This window comes from Pyrenophora tritici-repentis, chromosome 8 (genome assembly GCF_003171515.1).
Source record: "Pyrenophora tritici-repentis strain M4 chromosome 8, whole genome shotgun sequence".
Classification (NCBI taxonomy): domain Eukaryota; kingdom Fungi; phylum Ascomycota; class Dothideomycetes; order Pleosporales; family Pleosporaceae; genus Pyrenophora; species Pyrenophora tritici-repentis.
The window spans coordinates 543,951-565,666 of NC_089397.1; the positions used below are offsets into that span (position 1 = coordinate 543,951).

The following is a 21,716-nucleotide window of genomic DNA, read 5'->3' on the forward strand; positions in this document are numbered from 1 at the left end:
CCTTTCTTGTTGGTGGTATCTCTTTCTATCATGCCAGACAATAGCTAGCTGTCTATCCTCCCTACATGCCGCGACAGAACCCTTATAATTTGCTCCTCACATACAAATCCACCATTGCATCCCTCCATGCAAGTCCAGCCCCCTCCCCCTCTTGCTCACTTGTTATGCCACAGCAGCGTCCGCAGCGAATCCCAATCATCCGATTGAACATAACTACACAACATGTTAGCAAAAACTCCCTTCTCAGCAGGCCAACGCCCGAGAATACAATAACCCACATATAACTCATACTACTCCTCAAACTACTCTGCACAGCCTCGGGATGCCACCTAAAAATATACATAACCATGGCCCAACTCAAACTCGCAAAAGCTGGCCACCCATTCCTCACCAACGTCCGCCTCATCTCGCCGTTGCCAAACAGTTCCCAGCCTTTAACTGCATGATGGTGCCCGGCACCACCGTGTCCAGCACCAACTTCCCGTGGCTGAACGGCTAGTTTAGCGAGAGCGAGGCACACGCGCGCAGCGACATAGATGACGATTTGCTGCGACACGGAGTTGTGAATTGTGCGGCCGAAGACGGTGTAGCCGCCGAGGAGGCCCGCGAGGAAGGAATCGTAGTGGCGTTCTTTTCCGGTTGGAGATGTGTGGCGCAGGAAGATCATGCAGGATTTGTAGACGAGGGCGAAGAGGCCGAGGTTGCGGGCGTGTTGGCGGGTGGCTTTGTAGACTAGGTGGGCTTTTGAGCGGAGGCTATGGGGGGGTTAGTGGTGTTGCTTGGTTTAATTTGGTTTGTAGAGGGGCGCTGGGAATAGGGTGGGATGGGCGTTCGTTTGGAGGAGGGTTGGGGAAACTTACGTCCCAGATCTGAAGAGGACGATCATTCTAGAGGAGATGTTGTTAGCTGTTGTTCCCTTTCTCAGATTCTCTCTCCGCCCAGTATGGAAACTCACACAAGCGCATGCGGAAACCGCACTTTACACCCATACACGATGCCATTTCTCACACCTTTTACCAGTGTGAGGATGTCGTGGTATTTGGGATCTAGGACAATCTTCTCCAGCGCGGCCTATTGTCACAATCAGCAAACCAATCTTTTCCCTTTGTCTCTCTTTCTCCATTCCCACAGATCAGACCCTACATACCTCAAGCGCATGTAACCTATCCATCTCGGTCGTGTATGTGTATGTGTGTGTTGTGTCGTGATATGTAGCTTGCGACAAGCAATCTCCAGCGAGGAACCTCGGTACAAAAACGCGCACGCAATGACGTCTGTCTACTCTGCTACCTTTCACAACCACAGCAGCGAGGATGAAGGTAAAGGAAAGTAGAGAAGCAGAACGTTGGGATCATGGGTTTGACTAGATCTGTGAATAAGGTTGTGTTGGGGCCAGGATACTAAAGTAGGGGCAAGAGTAAGTCCGCCAAATGCGCGGCTGTCTGGGCTGGCATCTGATCCTCGGCTCGCGTCACATTACCGGGCGCCCGCGGGTTTTCCCCACAATCGCGATGGATCGTGGCATGTTTTGCGCTAGGGCCCGAAACGGACACGGCGGCGATTGCGCTTAGCATGTGAAGGCTGCAGGTTGGGGTTGGGGTTGCATGTGCGTGGTCTGGTTCTTGCACTTGCATGTGTTAGTCCGCATTCGTGGTTGCTCTGGAGTTCAAGGTGTGAATTCTATGCGCTAAGAAACTACATGGTATCTCGATATTCTCGCTTGATGCTATGCTTTTCCGTATAAACGCCATTCAAACGCCTGGTATGCTTCCCATCTTCTGCGGCTGACAGGACCAACTATTCGAATCGTTGTACAGACCATCGCTTCTTCAGTTCCTCGTATACGGTAAAGATGAAGGCGGAACTGGGTATCGACCTGGCAACTGTAATGCCGCAGCCGCGGTACATGCCCTTGATGCCATGTTGCTTCCAGAGCGCTTTTCCTACTGCGCTGAATGTTGACTTTCCGCCAGTCAACTGCTTGACATCTTCTGTCTGCATCCTCGACTTGATTGTGTCGGCGGGGTAGAATGTGAAGTTGTAAGCTCCTCCGGCGACAGAACCGGAAACCATGCGCTGCCAGACAGCGAGGTCTTCGTCCTTGGCCGTTGCACTGGATCCCTTGAAGAGTATCTTCATGCCTTCGTACCCGCCGAACCATGCTGCGCCACCTCCTGTCTCACGGATCAGCGTTCCAATCTGTCCGTGCCAGTATCCCTTGAGGCCTTGGTGACGGTAGATTGAAGCGATAACTCCTCGAATAGTCGGTGCGGCTACAATACCACCGGGTGATTCCAGAGGAACTTGCATCTTGCACTTTACCAGCTCAATCGGTGTAAGGAAAAGTGATGTGATGGCTCCAGCGACCATGCCGCAATAGAGCATGCCAGTATAGGGCAACTCTCTTTCAGGGTGTCTCTTCAGTTCAGGATAGAAGCCCGAAGACTTGAGAGCATCTCCGGCCAAGCGGTACTACAAAGTGAGTCAGTGTGCGATCCGGGGTCTCCGTAAGCGCGCCACTCACACTGAAGAACAGAGTGCTGGTCTCGACCGCAGCGCCGACCAGAGGCGCGCTGATCCCCCTGTAGATGCCTATGAAGCCATCTTGCTGTAGTGATTTCTTGAAACAATCCAGTGGTCCAGTGTACTTGAGAGGTACGTTGTCCGGCTGTGACTGGAGGCGGACCTTGACGGTATCAAAAGGATACTCGATGTATTTTCCAACAATACCAGCTGCTGAACCGCAGACTATATCTCTTATAGCCTCTTCGCCCTTTCCCATCGTGTGTGGCCCTCTGGCCTCTTCCATGATAACTGGGTTGGGCAACCCGCCTCTTCCGCCCACCACCGCTACCGGACTCTGGTGTGCTTCCATGGATCCACAGAGACGGATCGGTCGTGAATGAAATGTAAACGTGATTTTCGAATTATGTTATGGAGCACAAGGCATGTTGGGTACGAATAGACGTGGGCGGTGAGAGGGCGCGTAGTGGCTGTTATGAAGCGAAGCCCATGTCAACGACGGGATACGAGGTCAGCGCTTGTGGTATGAAGAGTGGAGCGGTAATATGGAGGTATGGAACACGAAGAGGGTCTGGAGAACAGTATGCAACAAGCCGCGGGATGTGTGCGACTATGGGACAATGCCGTAATCCGGATGTAGTGCCCAAAGGTGGTGCAATCACGGAAGACTTTTCTCTAGCTCTGAAAATCTCTGCAGATAGCCAGGAGAAAGGCGACAGGTCGTAGAAAACGCAGTGCAAAAGTATAGCCGGGTCATGCTGGAAAGGGGAGGAATGTGTAACCATCATTTTACGTTGACGCGCATCGCAGCCCAATTCCGCACTTGCCATCTTTTTCATAATCTTATCAGATCTGATGGAAGGAAGCATCCCGCTTTCGCGTCGGACCCTGGCTGGGATGCATCAGCGCTATCGATATCGGCTAACTTTTCTGCGGCCCTGGTCGAGAACTTGGGCGAGAGTTGCTTCCTAGGCACGCGCAAACATCACCACCATGTCTGACTCTGTGATAATCCAGGCGCCTCCCGCCACCGAGACTGCGCCTGTCAAGGGCATGAAGAAGAACGGTATGCGACGAGCACGTGGGAAAGTTGCGACACAGCATACTGACTGTTTCTGCAGGCAAGCAATGGCACGATAACAAGGCCCCGTTCCGACCAAAGGCAGGCCAGTCGTCATGGGAGAAGCGCTCAGCTGAAAGGGCGGCGCTTGCTGCAGTCAAGGCCAAGGAGAAGGAGCTCAAGGAAGAGAAGGAGTCGGAGAGACAGGTATGCGGCGACATCTCTCCACGATGAGATGAGAGCTAACCATGTAAAAGCGACGAGTCGAAGCCATCAAGACCAAGCGCGCCGCCAAGGAGGAACGGGAACGATTCGCCAAGATGGAGGAGAAGATGCACAAGAGGCGTGTCGAGCGTCTGAAGAGGAGGGAGAAGCGCAACAAGATGCTCAAGTCGTGAGCGGTCAACCATTTGTTGCTGTGACTAGAGAAATGCCGCTTCGAGAGCAAGTCAGACGGGTGCAAATCAGTAAGCGCAGGGCGACAAAAAGCAATCAGCCTGCAGCTTCATAGGCAGGAGCATACAGGGCATGTGCAGTGGACTGAAGGGCGGCATGATGCCCCTACTACAACGTGTAGACGCAAGAAAGTGATACCCTGAGCTTCAAACAATTAAACAAGTAGATAGCAACTACAATCTCTGCCATAGTTTGCGCATTCTCACTTTGCCCAACATTGATCCCTTTCACATGTTGACCCATTGTTGGTTAGCGGAGTAGGCCCCTGCAGAGACAGGCGAACTTGGCCTTGGGACTGTGCAACAACGACTCCGACTGCCTCTACCATCTAACCATGACCATGACATGGACGGGCAGATCCACCTCTACAGCCCCAGGTCGGCGATCCGTGTGACGTCTGATCCTGAGAAGAAGCCGCAACCGCACTCACACAAGCACAAGTCGTCGCGCCACCACCGCGACCGTCTAGATGGCCATCGTCATAGCTCCAGCAGACGCCATGCGGCCAAGGAGGCCATGCAATCGGCTATTCAGCCTCCCACCAGCTTTGGGGACTTGCTGAGACAAGCACGAGGGAGCAGAGAAACGAGTCCTAGCCATAGTCGCAGACAGAGCGTCGCCCCAAAGCAGGTAGATGGAAGCGCAAGTGGAAAGGAGGAAGCTACCAGAGGCATCACCATTCCGCCGCGGAGACCCCTCCGCCCTGCTGACGTAGAGTTGGAAGCAAAGAGGGTCAAGGTCAGAGAGCAGTACGTTTGCGATATCCTCGATACGCCCTCTGTGGGCTTCTTGTGAATTGGACCTTCTAACATAACACTCAGAGATGTCCGCCGAGCCCTCCAGTCCCTCTCCGACCAATCCCTCCAGACTTCGCGCCGCCTAGACGATACATACTACACCATCCTTGAAAAGGCCTCCGTTTTGCGACAAACAATCGGAACACTACAAGAGCTATCCAGCTTAACAAGGGAGCTACACGAGAACTTTGAGTCGGACACCACCGAGCTGGTAGATGACGTCAAGGGCCAAGTAGAGGTATTTGACGGCTTCAAAACACAGCAAGAGCAGGTCACCGGACTGGAAGACCGCATCAAAGTAGGGAGAGAAAAGGCAGATGCTTTGACAGCAAGACTCGCAAAGGCACAGGAGCGTGTCAATGCCAAAGCAAAGTCGGAAGCCGAGTGGCAGGCGCAGAATACCCGTATGCTCATCTCTACAGACTTGGAGGTATTCTCAGCTGACAACACATAGATCGTGTGCGCATCTTCTGGGGCACGATAGGCCTTCTAGTCACCGCCCTCGTACTCCTTTTCGTCTTCCACCCACTCCAACCCGCGGACATCGCCAAAACACCGCAAACGCAGCTCGATCCCGCTACCAGAGATGCTATCCTCAACGCGGACATACCAGATATAGCAAAGGAAGCCATTATAGGACATACAACGGCCAAGACGACGAGCACAGCAGTTAGTTCTGCTGGTGTGAAGTCTGCTCCAAAAGTGGACGAGCGGCTGCGCAAGTTCGACGAGTTGTAATACTTTTCCGTGAGATTTTGAGATACCCCTTTGGTAGAGTAGACATTCATATTTTTATCTTGGGATAGGAGGGCTTCATCGATTTTTAATATGGTAGGTATATATTGGAATTCCGGCGTTCATGCGACTGCTCATAGGGTTTCTACAGAGCCATCGATACAGTGTGTCATTCCCTCTGGTTCGACCATATTCTTTTGCTATGTGGGTTTCTAGGTAACTACTCGGAACAACCATAAAACGACGTATTTTCAATTTTTATTTTTATTTCATATTGTCCAACAAGAGTCGCCACCAAACATAGGAGTGGCCGAACCCTTTTTTTAGACGACAGCAGAGTCCATCTGCTAGAGCATGTGAGTTTTCAAGTTTGGTAGAGGAAAAGAGGCGGCATGGCGAGAACAACTCGTACTTTTAGTCCAGGTGTTTCATAGGACTTCCTTCAAAGTTTTTTTAAAGACGGGGAAGAACGAAGTAACATGGTAGAAGAAAAGGAGAAGAGGAAGAAGCCGAGAATATATAGTACAAGGGCCAGAGCAGAAACCATGCCGCCTTGAAGATGTTGTGTTTTTACTCGCACAGAGAACATCACATGGGAAGCTACCGAATGATTTTTTTAGAAAATACAGGACTGAGACTTTTTATGTAGGTCAAGAAACCGAAGACAACATGTATGAATGCCACAACAAATTTTAAAAACAGTGGAAAGACGAGCACATGAGCAGTAATGAGGTAAGTTTCTGGAAAATGCAGGAATGAGATTTTTAACGTGGGTCTAGAAACGGAGGAAACCATGATTATTGAGTAGGGCAGTTTATTTGCACATTTCGATCAGAAGAGAGAAGAGCACATAAGCACGAATGGGGGGGGGGTCTTTATTGGAAATTGCAGAAAGGAGATATTTTCTGTGGTGTTAAGAAAGTAAGGTAAGGAGAGAGGATTTATATACTGCCACAAGCCACAAACAGAGAACGTCAATGGCTTTCGTAAGCTCTTTTTGTTGTAAAGATTTTCGACTTGTGGAGACAAGAACACTCCTCTGGTAGTTTTTTTTAAGAAGATGTAGGATAGAATAAGTTTGGCAGGTAAGAAAGGGAGGAAACCATGTAGTGGTTGATTTATCATTTTTCAATTTTTCATTTGTAGAGAGAAGACCACATGGGTGGATGTATGTACTTTCTTAGAAAATAGAGAACTGCATATTTTATGTAGGTGGAAAATGGAGGAAACCATGAACGGCTTGTGTTGCTTGTTAAAGTTTTAGACTGGCGCGGAGAAGGCCACATAATAAGGTCGTGAAAGATTTTTTAGAAAATGTTAGAATGGGAGATTTTTGTTTATCAAGAAGGGGGAAAAGAAAGCAGGAGGAAGACAAGAGAGTTAATACTGCCAGAGAGACAGGCACCATCTTAGGTTTCTGTCGCCATCTTTTGTGGGGGCTGCGGAGAGGAGAGCAAAACATAAGACGTTCTGATCTTTTCTTTCAGTCGGAGATTCACATGTGGTCAGTGGATCTTTGATATGAATCAAGTGTAGAAGAAACAGGAGAGAGAGGAGAGTAGATCCTGCCACGACAAGGCCAGGCACCAAAGCGCGGTTTTACTAGTTTATTTTTTCTTTGGCTTTTGCAGAGAGGAAAGGAGAACATGGTATTATGACACGTGTTTTTGGTCAAATCCATGATACAAGAATGAATCATTTTAGAAAGAGTGGGACTGGAAAGTAGTAGGAGGGAGAGACTGTGCTGCCATACACAGGCCAGACACCATGAAGACCCCTTACGTCGATTTTTTTGGGGCGGTTGCAGAGAGAAGAGAAAAAACATAGAACAAAGTTTAGAGTCGTTAGAAGAGCTTAAAGTTTTTAAGAAGGAGTAGGACTAGAAAGTAGTAAGAGGGGAGGACTTCATCCTGCCACATAAAGGCCGGGCACCATCGATTGCTCTGTCGCGGATCCTAGGGGCAATCGCAGAAAGAAAATAAGAACATTTGGTGTTTACAATTCTGTTTTATTTCAAGCCATGAGAAGAGATTCAGTTGTTTTAGAAAAGGTAGGACTAGAAAGTAGTAAGAGGGACAGACTTTATCCTGTCGCATAAGAACAAGGCACTATAACTCGCGCCTCTATGCATTTTTTTTCTTTGCATTTGCAGAGAGAAGAGAAGAACATGAGATGCAAAGTGGAACTTTTTAGTCCAAGTCATCACAAAAATTTCCCCCCTTTTTTCAGAGAAAGCGGACCTGGAAGGTAGTAGGAGAAAAAGCGTATACGCTGTCACGAAGAAACCAAAAGCCGCGACACGCTCATCAACGTGATGTTATAGGCTTTCTCGACAGCAAAAAAACATCACGGGATGTTTTAAGTTTTTTAGGATACCACTGTCTCGAGGGTTGGTAGAGTAAAGAGATTAGAAAGAGGTAGGAAGACGGGGTTTATATACTTCACAAGCAAAGTAACACCCATGGCTAACTCGCCGCGCGTGTTGAAGGCGAGAAAGAGCAGGAGGCCGCATGTACTGAGAATTGGTGTATTTGTTTCTAGAACTCATGGTCTCGGCAATTTGTAAGAGTAAATGTTGGAAAGTAAGGAAGAAAGAAGAACGCGGGTAGCAGGAGTTTATATGCCACCACAAGCAAGGCAGCAAGCCCATATTAGGTGCCCCCATTGATTTAAAGTCCGGCAAGAGAGCGACGCCACACCATCATTGTCGTAATCGTTGTGTTTTATGTAAAGAACAAATGCTTTAGAGGTTTGTAGAGTAATAGTTGGTTAGAAAAGAAGAAATTTATATATGATCGCTGACGGAGCAACAACAGCCATTGCGTGCAGCCTCAGATTTTCAAAGGTAGGGAAAGGACAAGTCCATGACTCTTTCATTCGTCTATTTGAAAAGTCTTCGCCCATTCGCGACTTTGAGCTCTGTTTGATAAGAGGAATAAGGTAGAAGTAGTAAAGGGGTAAAGAGATGTTTCAAAGAAAATGGGCATGTGTTTGTATCGGAGTTACTAGAAACGACACAATAGCCACCCTTCATGTGATGCTGATTCTGGAAAACGAGAGTTCACATATACGAGATTATAGTTTGACAAACCACGCCATGAAATTTTTCTTTGTCGATTGTTAGAAATATGTAGTAATCAATTAGAGTAGAGGAGTGAAGTATAAGAGAGAAAGAAGAAAGAGGAGGAATCAGAGTTTCATATATCGCAACGGAAAAGACAACCGCCATTTCAAGTTCCTCAGTTTTATTGAAATTATGAACATCTCGGGATACATACCAAGTATGTTGACAACTTTAATAAGCCACAGCATTTTCGAGCTTCTGGAAGTATTTTGGAAGGGAGAAAGCAGCAGAGTGGCAGAAAGAGAAACATCCCAAGATGAGCTTGATGATTAGAAAGCGTTACAGAGATTTCATGCGCTGTAATGGTCAAAGCAGCAACCACATCGACGTCCTCGAGAATGATTTAGATGTTAAAAAGAACTCTGAAGGAGAGTCATATCGTGCAAGGGTTGTATGATTTTAACAAGTCCCGCCATATTCTATCCTGGATGCATTTTTGAATAAAAGGTAATAGTACGGTAGTAAAGAGAGAAGGGTAGGTTTATAGAATGTCTATAGAAAGGCCGGCGATCATAAAAGATTCCGCAGGCCTCTTGAATCTAGGGAAAGAGGGAAGTTCATAGAACCTGATCCATGTTTTTTTAGGTTTTCGAACACTAAGCCATGTTTCAACTTGCAAATAATTTTAGGAATGAGAATAAAGTAGAGTAGTAGATAAGAGAAGGAGGTAGAAGGTAGTTTTATAGAATATTGCCCAGAAGCCGGCGACCATAAAAGATTTCGCAGGTCTCTTGAATCCAGAAAAAGAGGAAACCATATGTACACCACGGTCATGTTTTGTATTTTGGAACACTCAGTCATCTGACAGCCCGCAACTAGTTTTAAGAATGAGGAGAAAGTAGAGTAATAGAGAAGAAAAGGAGGTGAGGGGGAGGTTCATATGGCAGTGCGGATAGGGCAGCAATCAAGGCCTCCATGCCGCTAGATTTAGGACGCGGGAAAGAGAGGGAGACCATGATACTGTCGGGTAGTCGATTTCGCATTTAATAGTTGAATTTTTGGGAGACCATGTCATATGTTCTCTGTCCGCTTTTTTAAAGAAAGAACTTAGTAAAATAGTATATGAAAAAGAAGAAGAGATAGGATATTTTTTGTGCAGCTACAATCAGCCCAGCAGCGACATCCACACTATTATTCGTATTTTTTAAAGCCAGAGAGAAACTCTTCGCCATACGAGGGCTTGATCACGTTTTAGAGATAGGAAATCATGGACTTCTCAAGTTTTAGTGATTTTAGTAAAAGAGACGAGAAAAGAAGAAATAAGAAGGAGAAGAGTGAGAGTATTTATATGCCACGACAGAAAACATAGCAGGCTCATCAGGTGATATGCCATCGCATTTTGAGCAACAGAAAGGGGGCAACTCCATGTATAGAGCCCGTTGAGTTTTAGAAAACGCCACCATATCTTGGATTCGAACAATTTTAGGTAAAGAGATGGAATAGAATAGGAGAAAGAATAGGATCGAGAAAAGCTTTTATACACTGCCGCAAAGAAGCTAGCAGCTCACATGAGGCTGCTTTTTTCAGTTTTAAACCCCAGAGAGCGGGAGGACTCCACATGAATATAAAGATAGGCTTTTTAATAACAGACACCATAGTCGGAATGTTTTACTATTTTGAGAATTTAGATAGAGCGTATTGGTAGAGAGATGGAGAAAACGAGACAGGGAAGAGTATTTCTGCCCTTCTACAGGAAGAGCAGCAACCATAAGCGCTATCTTGAAACTTTTGAAACGGAGAGAGGAGGGAGCAAGGCCACATCCCAGGATTCATAGTACTTTTGGGGGAAACCCCCATGGGAAGGTATATTCGTAGATTTCATGACGCAAGATAGGTAAGAAGGATAGAGGAATAGAAAGAAGATAGAATCAGTAGCATATATACAGCCACAGACAAGGCCGCAGCCATGTAGCTAACGTCGTTGTTTTTCGGAAAAGGGGCAAAACACCACATCAAGGTGGGTGATATCTTCTTTTAGAAACCACCCCACTTCAAAGTCGTTCCGCAGTTTTAAGAGAAACATAGTAGGCAGATATAGCAAGAAGAATACAATGAGTTTAATACCACAAAGAACAGGCCAGAAGCCATAGCATGACGGTAATCAGCTTTTAGAAAGCAGGAGAAAACTTCCACATTGTCTTCATAGAGTTCTGTTTTTAGAAAACCTACTCCACCAACTCATCCCGGCTTTCTATATTCTTTTAGAATTAAGAGGAATGTGAGGTAGTACAAGGAAGAAAGTCTACACTCCTGTAGACTGAATTTATGCTCGCAGCCCAAGCATCCAGCAGCGGCCTGCTAATTTTGTGCGTCAATAAAAGGAATCTGATTTTTCGAAAGGCATAGAAAATGGCATCCGCATCTTCTTTTTCTTCATCGCATAGTTTGAACTCGTTTTTATTAATCTCTCATAGACAAAGAACCGGCACACAGTCGGACAGCCATGGACGAGCTTCATTTCCACTTTTAATAAAATAAAGAGTAGTTATCATTTTTAAAACCCGCAGACTGGACACAAACATGCGCCACAGAAAGTCGCGTTTTATTTATCGTCTCCAAATCATGATAAAATTCCTTGCCAGTTTTGGAAAAGACAACCGGAAAGATGGTGGTAAGAAGGAAAACTCGCCAGCACAACAGGGCGATGCTTTTATATACCCCCGTGCCGGATCCCAGCCGCACAGCCCATAGGCAATACACCCCCCAGTTTCAAATGTGCAACAAAAGAGCAGACACAACCCATACTCGAGTTGCTCTGTGTTTTTGGTTTCCAGCACACGCACATTGGCTGAATGATGTCATGTTTTCTAATCCCTCCCAAAACTCAGACAAATACATTCCTGCTTTCGTCGAGTTTTCTCTTTTGGTAAATATAGCGTATCCCCCCAGTCCATGCCAGACCGCATCATACTCAGGAATGCAAAAGGGTTTTCTTCTCAACCTCGCAAACAGCAGCATAATACCGCACAAGCTGCTCTTATATTTTGGAAAAGGCAGTAAAGGAATATAGGACCATAGGTCAATGGCATTTGAGTTTCAATCCACATGGGAGAGAGATGTATGTATTTTAAACCACACACATACGGTCCGCTGTAGATTTTTGAATAGCCCCAGAAGCAACCCCCAAATCATGTTGCCACTGTTCGAAAGTTTCAGAAAGAAGAAGAGCCCACGACATCATTCCTTATCACAGTGGTTTCCTGAAAATACCAAATTTCGGGGTTGAGAAAGGTGGTAACAGGAAAGAAGGAGTCCACACATGGCGATTTCCACCGGGCTGATTTTTTTTCCAACACGCACATAGTTTCCTCTCACTCGGATTTTAGAAGAACAACCGGTAACAAAACAGAACCATAGTCGCAACCACAGCCCGTTTTAGAAATAGGTAGAAAAAAGCCTCCTCTCCACTCTCCCATCCTGCTTGTACTTGGTTCCTTTCATTTGGAGAAAACACGAAACCCAAGATTTTTAAAAGTCAACTCTAGAAAAGAAGGACCCACGCCCATCGTCTATGCATGTTTCTGTTTTTGGCCCACACACCCCACAAAACACATCGACTGCTTCGGAATAGATTTCAAGAAAGGGCTCAGAGCAGACACGAATCATTCGATAGCCGTCCATACTTTTCAGAAAGAGCGGAAAACCCCACATGTATTTGGTTTAGTAGTATTTAGAGAAAGGGGATTTGAAATATGTGAAGATGGTGGGAGGAAGGAAGGAAGAAGTGTGCAGCTGGAAAGAGGGTTATTTATATATGAGTAGTTGCACGTGATCTGTACGGCACAACACATACAGTGAAGAATACGAGGGGATGTTTTGAGATTTTGAAGAAAAGACATGTGCACATGTATGTGTCGCTTTTTGTGTATGTAATATCATTGCTATTCTGCTAGTCTTCATTATCGTAATGCCATGGATTTGAAATGGTGGTAGAATACATGGATGGGTACTTTGATACAAAAACAGGCTACAGGGTATGAATATAATTGTTTTAGATAACTCAGGATTTACTTGACTACAAAAAGCCTCACAGCTCATCCCGCTTCCTCTCCTCTCCGCCGGCCTCTTGCTTCTGCGCTTCTTCATGCTTCTTACTCTCCACATCCTCCTCCCACATCTTCTTCTTGGGGTTGCGTGGCTTGTCACTCTCCCTTAACACTGTTCCATCGCCCAAGGTGACAGGACCTTCATCTTCTTCCTGTTTGTTTTGCTTTCTGAATTGTGGGTGATCAGGCACCTCCTCTGCCTGCTGCTGCTGGTTCTGTTCCGCCATCTTGCCTACTTTTTGCGAGTATGAATTCGGTGGGCTGGGATCGTGTTCGTGTATACGCGCTCCTCCTCCACGACCGGCGGGGATGTAGTGTGGTTCGGCGTTGGGCTGACGGCGAGGGATACCACCTGCTGCGCTAGGCTGGACTATCAGAGTTCTAGAGGACGAAGATAATGCGACGCTCGAGGTTGCAGCCGACGACGCAGCACCAAATGGTAGGACTGCGAAAAGGACACGGAAGACGAGTTTGACTGGCCAAATGAGAAACCAGGTCAATGGTCCGTATAGCCAGCGTCTGAAGAAGAGCCAAACAACTGTTGTTATCAGTATGTAGAATGTGGTCTCAAGATACCACGTGTCTGTCTTTGTGCTCTTGACTAGTGTTGTCACAAGGCTCCTGCTGTTTGCCAATAAAGTATTAAGATCTGAGTACTTCTCCCCAAGATCTTCGAGCGCGGCCGAGGATTGTTCAAGTGTTTCTTGTGCGAATCTTGAGCGCGATAACTCTTCTTGCATCAACTGATGCGTTCGGCGCAGGGCAGTTGTGACGTCTGACGAGGCTTGGGCGACGATTTCGCCTTCCGAGATGCCTTGTTGTTGTTTTCTTTGGCGATATGTGGACGAGGGTGTGGAAGAGCCGGATTGTAGGTTCGAGAAGAGCAGTTCGCGTTCTTTGAGCTTTGCGCGGTCGGCGTTGTGTTTGGCCGTTAATTGGGCTTTACGGTATTGTGATCGCGATCTATAAGGAGTGGTTAGTAGGCGAAGTTGTTGTGTAGAGAATGGCAGGGTTAATTACAATCTCAAGTCCTCAGTCAAGCGCGCAAGCAGTACGGCAAGTCGACTCCTTTCGTTGTCTTTGGTACTGTTCCTTCTCCGGCCAGTGAGGGTACCCTGAAGCGTGACGTCTTCAACTTCTTGTCTAAGAAACTCCAGCTCCTCTTCTAGGCCTTTCAAGCTTTCGTGTATCTCTGCGCTGAGTTCCAACCTTACGTCACCCTCGTCGGTCGCATCCAGTGGTTGTGAACCTGGCTGGAAATCTAACTTGGCCAGGCGTTGTATAAGCTGGCCGATGGCTTTGTTGGATTCCGAGAGAGTGTTTAGGCGGGTGGTGAGTGCTTGCGTGGTGGAAGGAATTGGCGCCATCTTGGCTCGGGATTGCGGAGAGGGTTGGTAAATGTATGCGACTACCCTATGACGGAGATGCTACGGTGGGCCGTTTTGGCGGGGGTGAAAGAGCGCAACATGGCTGAAAAGCCACCTGTAGCGTGCCTTCCGCAAGAATCTCGAGCACGGACATAACTATCGCGAGCGTGGGATTGCGAAGACCGACAACGACCACTGCTGTACCTTTGTGAAGCATCTACGGGTATGTTAATGCGCTTTACTGGAATTGCGCATTGCTAATGAAGCGATTGCAGGCTCTCCATCTACACCCGCCGCCACGATGATCACCAGATTTCTCACCGACGTTCGCGTAACCTTCAATCCCTTCTCCCCACGCTCAAAGCCCGCACGCCTCTTTCTCTCCCTGATACCTCCGAATGCGCGCGCAGATGGCATGAAGATCGAGTCCAATATGTTGCCGCGGACGAGCAAAGAGCCTGCAAGTCTTGGTGTCAAGTTCAGTACGTACCTGTGATTCGATTCCGAAAGGCACATAGCACGTAGATGGGCATCAAGATCGATAGCCCGATGCGATATCTACCATACACCACTTCAAGTCTACATGGCTATACAAGCACTAACAAGCCTTACAGAAGACGGCAAAGAGATGAACCTAGATCTAAGCACTATGCGCATAACACAGGTCGTCGAGGAAGTAGATAGGCATTCGCGCTCGTTGGCGCGGAAGGAGGAGCTGACAGGCAACTAAACATACAAAAAGAATACCCTTGGTACATACACTCGGTTTCACGTCATCATTGGCGTCACAGTAGCATTCGAGTCTAAAGCGGAGATGACGATTTGTTATTCTCCACATGAGTTTATGTACCGTCAATGGTCGGCATTAATCATGTACACTCCTTTACTATTTGTCGTCTGCCCTCTTGTTCTCCGCCCCAAAATTTATCCAGGGTGAGCCTCCAATTGGGTATTCATGCAGTATGGATGCATTGCTGCTTTATAACCTCCTGCTGTGATGACGATGGGCTTCCGCTAGAACTAGTTGGACGGAGCACCGGAGATGTAGAACCACTTGTCGATGCTGGGGTCAATGGGGGCGGGTGACTTGTTCTCGCCCTGGGGAACGTTGACTGAGCTAGCGTCGACACGGTCGGTGGAGTGCGATACGGTGGTGTTGGTGCTGTGATTTTGTTAGTTACCATCTTAAGCCAGCAGTATAATAGGAACATACAGGCTGATCTCGTCCTTGGGGGTCTTGCCGGTGACAAGCTTCTCCCACGCCTCAGCGCACTCACGGACAATGTCCATGGCGTACTTCTTGTTCTTGCACTCGCCGGAGAAGGCAAACTGGTTCTCGGGCTTTCCGTCTGGGATCTTGTAGATACGGAACCACTCGTTTGTGGCGCGGAGAAGACCAGGGAGGTGGCGCTCAACGTCCTCGACGTCGTTGAGCTTGGGGGCCAACGGGTCGTTCACGTTGATAACCATGATCTTCCAGTCGGTCTCACCCTCATCAAGCAGAGCCATGACACCGAGCACCTTGACCTGGATAACCTCACCAGGCTTGGCGACGAGCTCACCGATTTCGCACACGTCCAATGGGTCGTTGTCGCCCTTGGCCTTGGTCTCCTGGTGGACGACATTGGGGTCCTCCCATGTCTGCACAGCATTAGTATGTGTCTCTCCGATATCTGGCTCTCGTCATCGTACCTGAGGGAAGGCACCGTAATTCCAGAGGTAGCCCTTGTGGGGGAAGCAGTTGCGGACGAAGCGGAGCTTACCCTTCTTCGTGTCCTGCTTGATGGGGTTGAGCTGCTCCTCCTTGGAGATCTGTCCTAACAGTCAGCCCAGATCTGGCGGTGTAATATTCAGGACTGGTCGAGACGCAGTCAATTGAGGGGTACACACCTCCATCTTCGCATTGGTCCAGCGGGGCACCTCAACCACCATGTTGAGGACCGTCTGCTGCTCGTTGGCGTAGAGCGGGATGTCGTGCCATGGCGAGACGAGCTGGCCGTCCTTTTCAATGTAGACGCGGTGCTCGAGCGTGTTGGCCGCGCCAACCTTGCGTGTGGTGTAAGACATTCTGTTTGACCCTTTGGTATTGGTGCTAACAGATGCTGTTGAAGAAGTTGTGGATTCTAGATGACCTGCGAGCAACCGAGCCCTGGAACGGATTTTGTCGTTGAGGGGTCTAGTGGGGCTCGCAGGTCGGGAGCTCTGTTGGGATGGCGCCACCGTGACAAACGTCACCGCCGACTGTCTGCATGAGACAGCCGTCGGAAGGTGAGGGAATCTCGGAAAGGCAGCTAGTCGCTGGGCAGAACAAATCCGCAATAGCGAGCCACGAGCGGGCAGCAATGAGACCATTTATCCAGTCAGCTACTAGGAGAAAGCGGGGGGATGGCGCAGTGGTAGTGCGCCTGGTTGCTTCTGCTAGCTTGCTCGCAGAGGTTGAAGGTTCGAATCCTTCTCCCCTCACCGCTATAATAATTCTATTATTCTAGCTTTACCAAAAAACATCGAACGGCTCCTTTCGAAACCTGGAAAGTTTTTCACCAATACCCCGCACGCTTAACGCTAGCCGCCGCCGTACAACCGAGCCACAAAGTACCGCCGAGACGAAAATATGCCGCAACTGCCGCTATATACAACAAACGTTCAAGGTCCCATGACTTTTTCCCCTACGAGGTTTTTTTTCAGTCTTAGGAGCACGGGGTTATTATAGCAAAGGGATTGGTCACAAAGGTGGAGATAAACGGGTGTCTATTACAAGGTCTCTCTCTCTTTCCTGTATAGAAGCAAAAAACCCAAACCCCCATAGTCAAACTCGACCAAAGAAACGAAATCCTACGGGTATAGAGGGAAAAAACTAGTCAAACGGCCCTAGGCCACCGTCCTACATAGTCTCTGACTGAAAAAGGACGTTAATGGATACTACTACTACTACTACTAGGAGAAAGCATAGCCGACTATCCACCCCGTACCGAGGATAAGACATCAGACGAAACTGCGGAGCCCGGACGCCGGCTCCCAGAGCTCCATACTTTTGCGCACGGATACCGGGGCGGCTAACGCTACATCTCATGACACTTGGAACTACATGTCGTCCAAAACATATGTAGCCTGTATCGTAGAAAGCTATTTGCTTATCATTTCAATGAAATCGCCGTTTTCAGAGAGTGTGTATGAACGTCAACTCTAAACCAACGTGTGTCGGCTAGTTATCTCAACTTCAATATAACTTGTTCGGCCTCCAAAATCCAGGAGCAACCACGTCATTTTCTGGCCGCGGGTCAGAGGGGTGTCCTCTCCCAATAGGAGCGGGAAACTCTTCTTCGCCATCAAGAATCTCAGGACCTTCTTCCAACTCATATGATATTGGTTCTTCAAACAACCCTTCCCAGTCGTCTTCATTATGTCTTCCCTGGTTGTTATCCGAATAGCCAAGTTGGATGGCGTACGAATTATGATACATGTCTTCGTCCATGTACAAATGTGGACGGTGTTGTCGATACTGCGCTTGTTACTCGTAGATGCTAGGACCAGTAAAGTTTGGTAGCGTCGGTTCCTGATACGGCGGATCTGCGAAACGCACGGTATGGACGCGTCGATTTGGGACGTGTGAGTCTCTCATATCCTGTCTTCTGGCTGAGTGGCGCGAGTGCGATTGCTTTATCTGCTCAGTGTGTCGTCTGTGCAGTGTGGCAGCCTGCCGTCGCCCATGGAATATCTTGTCGCATTGCTGCAGCACCCTTTCCAAATCCGACGAAGTCTGCAACTCACCATCATCATTCTCATAATCACTGGGGCCATGGTTTTGGTTGTCTGTAGGCAGATGCTCGTCGGCGTTTGCGGTCACCTCTTGTCGCGCATTTCTGGGGCTTTTTCCTGGGCGAGCCGGGCGGACGTCCACGCTCGCATGTGGCATCGACGGTGGCATCGACGATGGCGAGCAGGCTATGTCAGAGCTTTCAAATCTTGCAGACCGGTCAACGAGGTTCAGCCGCCGTGGAGAAGAGCTGTGTTGAGGATATGAATGCGACCTTGAAGTTCTATTATGCGACGAAACCAACGAGGATACTCGAAATCGGCCAGCGGCGTGGTCTTTACTCTCCATCCTTGCAGTAGGAGGAGCTGGTCGTTTGAACTGGTCTTTTTCTGCACTCTTCATGGGCCTGTACCTTCTCTGGAGCTCTGAATCGCGCTGGCCATGAAAAGTATCAGCTTCAACTGGAAGGCGAGCTGGCGTGGTACTCGGCACATGGTTGGAGTCAGACCACGAGACATAGCTTGTACTACCATGGCGAGGTCCTCTGCTCCCAAAGCCCAGGTAAGATCCCTTGTTGGTCAGCTCAACAGTAGGTATGGTTGTGTTAATCACCGAATGTTGGTTGCGGGTACGCCGCTTGTCATTGAATACAGCTGCATGCACAGGCCGTGTATTTCCATCCCTTCCGGTCAGTTCTGGACGTATTGAGTTGAAGAACGCAGATATTTCCTCTTCCTTTGTCTGCGCATGGTCTTTCTTGCGCTTCTTCTTAGCGACCCCCGGCCTGTGGTTGGCCTCCGATTGTACCTTTTCTTGCTGTAAAAACTTCATCTCGGAAAAGACTAAATCAGGCACTGCAGCTTTGTCAGTGTGGAACGAATCAAACACTCCGAGTGTCCTCGTCACTCTATGGCACACCCCATCAAGGCAAGGGTGGGCTACTAACGGCCCCGACCTTTCACAGCCGTCGATGTCCGGCCCTTGTTGAACAGACCCAACTCCCGCGGCTTCAACTACGCCAATCGTCAGTACCGTTACCCGGATATCCTGGGGATACTGCATAGGCACCATACGGTCAGCCGATCCCCGGAAAAGTTGTTAGCCTGGAAGTTCTGCACCATGCCCGGAAGGGCTTTGCTCTTCTTGCGCCTCGTCTTCTTTGACTTGCCCTTCTGCAATGGAGGGGCATGGGCACCTGGCTCATAGTGTTCTGGACGCGTCTTTCGGCGAGGTTTTCGTGCATATCGACTGTCAGTGGAACAGTTGCTGAGTGTGGCGTGCAGTGCTTCGTTCGTACCACCATCACTATCCACCTGCTGAGGACAAGGAGAAGGAGGGTGAGGATCGATGAGGGAGCTATCCGATCTGCTCCGTTTTCGCGAAACTTTACGTTTGGAAGACCCGGGTGGCGCATCCGGCTGCACTGTCTCGTCCAGCCATTTCTGTATATCCATGCTCACCAGATTGATATACCGATCGCAAAAGGCCGGTGGTAGCAGTAGTACAGCATGGTGTAGTGTGGGGCGGTTGCGATTGTTGACAGCGAGGTGGAAGGAGGTGACAGCGACGTCGATTGTGCCTACCTCAGCAAAGGCGACCAACTGCCACGACTACAGTGCTGGAGCAGGCACGATGAGCTGACAGCTTTGGCTTTCCTTCCCTCGACCGTCGACCTCGGTCATGATTGGTTGATCTAGTTCTTGCTCAAATTACGGCTCAAACGACACTATAGGTAGTGCTGCGGTGGAATTGGGAATATCTCTAGGGTATCATGGTCCATCGTTTATTCATCACCTCGAGACATATCTGGTTGTACAATGCAGACTGCGACAGCACTCGGTAGGGATCCAGCTGTCACATGCTCTCCATTGTAGCCACGACATAAAGTCAATGATGGTTGGAAACGAAACCCAGGTTTCTGACCATCAACCCGTCTTCTTTCTGCATAGTTCAGTCTGATAGCCGTCGCTGTCTGGTAGGACATGGCTTGCTGTCAGAGCGCACGAGCCAGGTTGGGAGGCAGAGGGCGTGGTGATTTAGGCCCGATCTCCACAGCATCTGACTAGCAATGGCGACTTGATAAGCTTCTTTGGACCACCCTCTTCTGTCCAATGCCTGCCGGGCGTTGCATATTCTCACAACAGCGCGATGCCGTTGCTGTACAGCTACGGGGGAAGATCGCTGCTCCCTCGAGCACGCAACCAGTCCCTTGTGCAGGCCCTTCATGCACTGTTTGATGCTGGCCCAATCATTTGGTCGCGCACACGCCGGCACTCTAAAGTAGAGGGCAGCATCGAGGCCTCTATGGCACCTATCAGAAAAGTACCAGAAAAATTCTATTTCTCAGTCTCGTCCTCTGCCATGCCATTGGGTCTTGGACCAGCTCAGGCTAACGTAGCCTGCATATACCCAGCATGAACAGACAGACACGGGACAGACTAAGCACAGCCTGCTGGCGACATGTGTGGCAGAAGCAACATGTGCCCAACCTCACCGTCAGGTGCGGCCATGGATACTGCGCATCTGTATGGGCGAGCTGCGAGGAGCCAGTTCCGTCCACCCTGCTGCAGGCCGGCTGCGAACTGCGATACACACCCACGCACATTGCAGCTAGCCATCCAGCCATCCAGCCAGGCTGCCGTCCATCCACGTCGCGCCCTATAAACCGGGCCCCTATGCTATCCCGTCCGTGCGCCAACCTTGGTCTTTGGATACAGTTAGCGCTCTTTCACCTGATGGAGGGGTACTCATATCGTCGCCTGCCCCGCCAACCTAGCTGCTTCACTATCTCTGCTCCTCGACCTGTGCCCATCACATTGCGACCAGCACCTGCAGCCGACTTTCTCCCTCTTCTAACTCTTCAGAGCATTCGCTTGCCCCATCGATACCCATCCAGCCTGGTGCTACAAGACTAAATGTTCGTTCCGTCACGTTGCTACATATTGCCTGCACGGGAAGCCGCGATGGATTCCTCGCCTTCCTGAAGTTTTCCTTCGTCCTCAACTCCTGTCATTACCTGTCTTGAGCCTCTTTGTATCGCGCGTATTGTTTCGAGTTGCGAGAGCTAGTATTGAGACCGTTCAGTGTTCGACCCAGACATCAATCCAGCATGTCTAAGCTCTTCATTGGGTAAGTGCGCCATTTACCTCACTACGAACCCCGCTGACGCTCAACAGAGGCCTTGCGTGGCATACCGACGACCAAGCTCTCCGTCAAAAGTTCGAGGAGTTCGGTCAAGTCGAAGAAGCTGTGAGTGATTGATTAACAAGCGGCTTTTGTCGCATGCCATTGAGACGTGCTCACATTGCGACAGGTCGTAGTCAAGGACCGTGATACTGGCCGTAGCCGAGGCTTTGGCTTCGTTCGCTATGCGCAAGACACCGAGGCCGATGCTGCTATGCAAGCCATGAACAACGAGGAGTGGGTTCTTCGTCGACGTTGACGGCCCAGACCAAGTTGCTGATTTTTACAGGTTCGACGGACGTAGGATTCGTGTCGACAAGGCCTCCGACCGTGCTGGCGGCGGCGCTCCCCGTGGTGGCGGCTATGGAGGCGGCGGTGGTGGATACCGTGGAGGCTACGGAGGACAGCAAGGAGGTAAGTCACTTCAATCACGTATTCCTGCATCTTTTCTGACAAGTTTCTCAGGTGGCTATGGCGGCGGCGGTGGCCGTGGTAAGCATCCTTTGCCCATTACAATTTCAGTGAAGATCTAACTGTGTAAGAAGGATACGGTGGCGGTCAATGGGGTCCATCCCAGGGCGGCGGCGGTGGCGGCGGCGGATACCAATCTCGCGGCGGCTACGGCGGCGGCCAAGGTGGTGGACAGGGCGGCTACGGTGGCGGTCAAGAAG

General features: G+C 49.2%; 9 protein-coding genes across 9 annotated transcripts; 4 read left to right on the forward strand and 5 right to left on the reverse strand.

Moving 5' to 3' along the window:
- Positions 1-302: 302 nt before the first annotated feature.
- Positions 303-1,171, reverse strand: PtrM4_136550 (uncharacterized protein; the record flags this gene model as incomplete). The annotated part of the gene is made up of 5 exons (XM_066109306.1): positions 303-305; positions 392-755; positions 861-887; positions 956-1,071; positions 1,148-1,171. 5 exons carry the CDS (start codon positions 1,169-1,171, stop codon positions 303-305), a joined length of 534 nt encoding a protein of 177 aa, XP_065960228.1.
- A 626-nt stretch (positions 1,172-1,797) lies between these two features.
- Positions 1,798-2,782, reverse strand: PtrM4_136560 (Mito-carr domain containing protein; the record flags this gene model as incomplete). Its single annotated transcript, XM_001938281.2, has 2 exons — positions 1,798-2,472; positions 2,525-2,782. 2 exons carry the CDS (start codon positions 2,780-2,782, stop codon positions 1,798-1,800), a joined length of 933 nt encoding a protein of 310 aa, XP_001938316.2.
- A 734-nt stretch (positions 2,783-3,516) lies between these two features.
- On the forward strand, positions 3,517-3,981 carry PtrM4_136570 (Cgr1 multi-domain protein; the record flags this gene model as incomplete). The annotated part of the gene is made up of 3 exons (XM_066109307.1): positions 3,517-3,589; positions 3,645-3,739; positions 3,841-3,981. The coding sequence occupies 3 exons, from the start codon at positions 3,517-3,519 to the stop codon at positions 3,979-3,981; spliced, it is 309 nt and encodes a 102-aa protein (XP_065960229.1).
- Positions 3,982-4,384: 403 nt separating this feature from the next.
- On the forward strand, positions 4,385-5,574 carry PtrM4_136580 (Spc7 domain containing protein; the record flags this gene model as incomplete). Its single annotated transcript, XM_001938279.1, has 3 exons — positions 4,385-4,788; positions 4,861-5,240; positions 5,291-5,574. 3 exons carry the CDS (start codon positions 4,385-4,387, stop codon positions 5,572-5,574), a joined length of 1,068 nt encoding a protein of 355 aa, XP_001938314.1.
- Positions 5,575-12,722: 7,148 nt separating this feature from the next.
- Positions 12,723-14,108, reverse strand: PtrM4_136590 (Sec20 domain containing protein; the record flags this gene model as incomplete). The annotated part of the gene is made up of 2 exons (XM_001938277.1): positions 12,723-13,704; positions 13,762-14,108. 2 exons carry the CDS (start codon positions 14,106-14,108, stop codon positions 12,723-12,725), a joined length of 1,329 nt encoding a protein of 442 aa, XP_001938312.1.
- Positions 14,109-14,409: 301 nt separating this feature from the next.
- On the forward strand, positions 14,410-14,838 carry PtrM4_136600 (mitochondrial 54S ribosomal protein mL53; the record flags this gene model as incomplete). Its single annotated transcript, XM_001938276.2, has 2 exons — positions 14,410-14,590; positions 14,723-14,838. The coding sequence occupies 2 exons, from the start codon at positions 14,410-14,412 to the stop codon at positions 14,836-14,838; spliced, it is 297 nt and encodes a 98-aa protein (XP_001938311.1).
- A 290-nt stretch (positions 14,839-15,128) lies between these two features.
- Positions 15,129-16,175, reverse strand: PtrM4_136610 (Ppa, Inorganic pyrophosphatase; the record flags this gene model as incomplete). The annotated part of the gene is made up of 4 exons (XM_001938275.2): positions 15,129-15,270; positions 15,322-15,749; positions 15,801-15,920; positions 15,999-16,175. The coding sequence occupies 4 exons, from the start codon at positions 16,173-16,175 to the stop codon at positions 15,129-15,131; spliced, it is 867 nt and encodes a 288-aa protein (XP_001938310.1).
- A 1,718-nt stretch (positions 16,176-17,893) lies between these two features.
- PtrM4_136620 (uncharacterized protein) lies at positions 17,894-19,544 on the reverse strand (the record flags this gene model as incomplete). The annotated part of the gene is made up of 5 exons (XM_066109308.1): positions 17,894-18,050; positions 18,167-18,716; positions 18,809-18,875; positions 18,936-19,441; positions 19,505-19,544. 5 exons carry the CDS (start codon positions 19,542-19,544, stop codon positions 17,894-17,896), a joined length of 1,320 nt encoding a protein of 439 aa, XP_065960230.1.
- A 1,427-nt stretch (positions 19,545-20,971) lies between these two features.
- On the forward strand, positions 20,972-21,578 carry PtrM4_136630 (RNA-binding protein (RRM domain); the record flags this gene model as incomplete). The annotated part of the gene is made up of 5 exons (XM_001938273.2): positions 20,972-20,991; positions 21,039-21,111; positions 21,176-21,282; positions 21,335-21,459; positions 21,511-21,578. The coding sequence occupies 5 exons, from the start codon at positions 20,972-20,974 to the stop codon at positions 21,576-21,578; spliced, it is 393 nt and encodes a 130-aa protein (XP_001938308.2).
- Between the last annotated feature and the right edge of the window lie 138 nt (positions 21,579-21,716).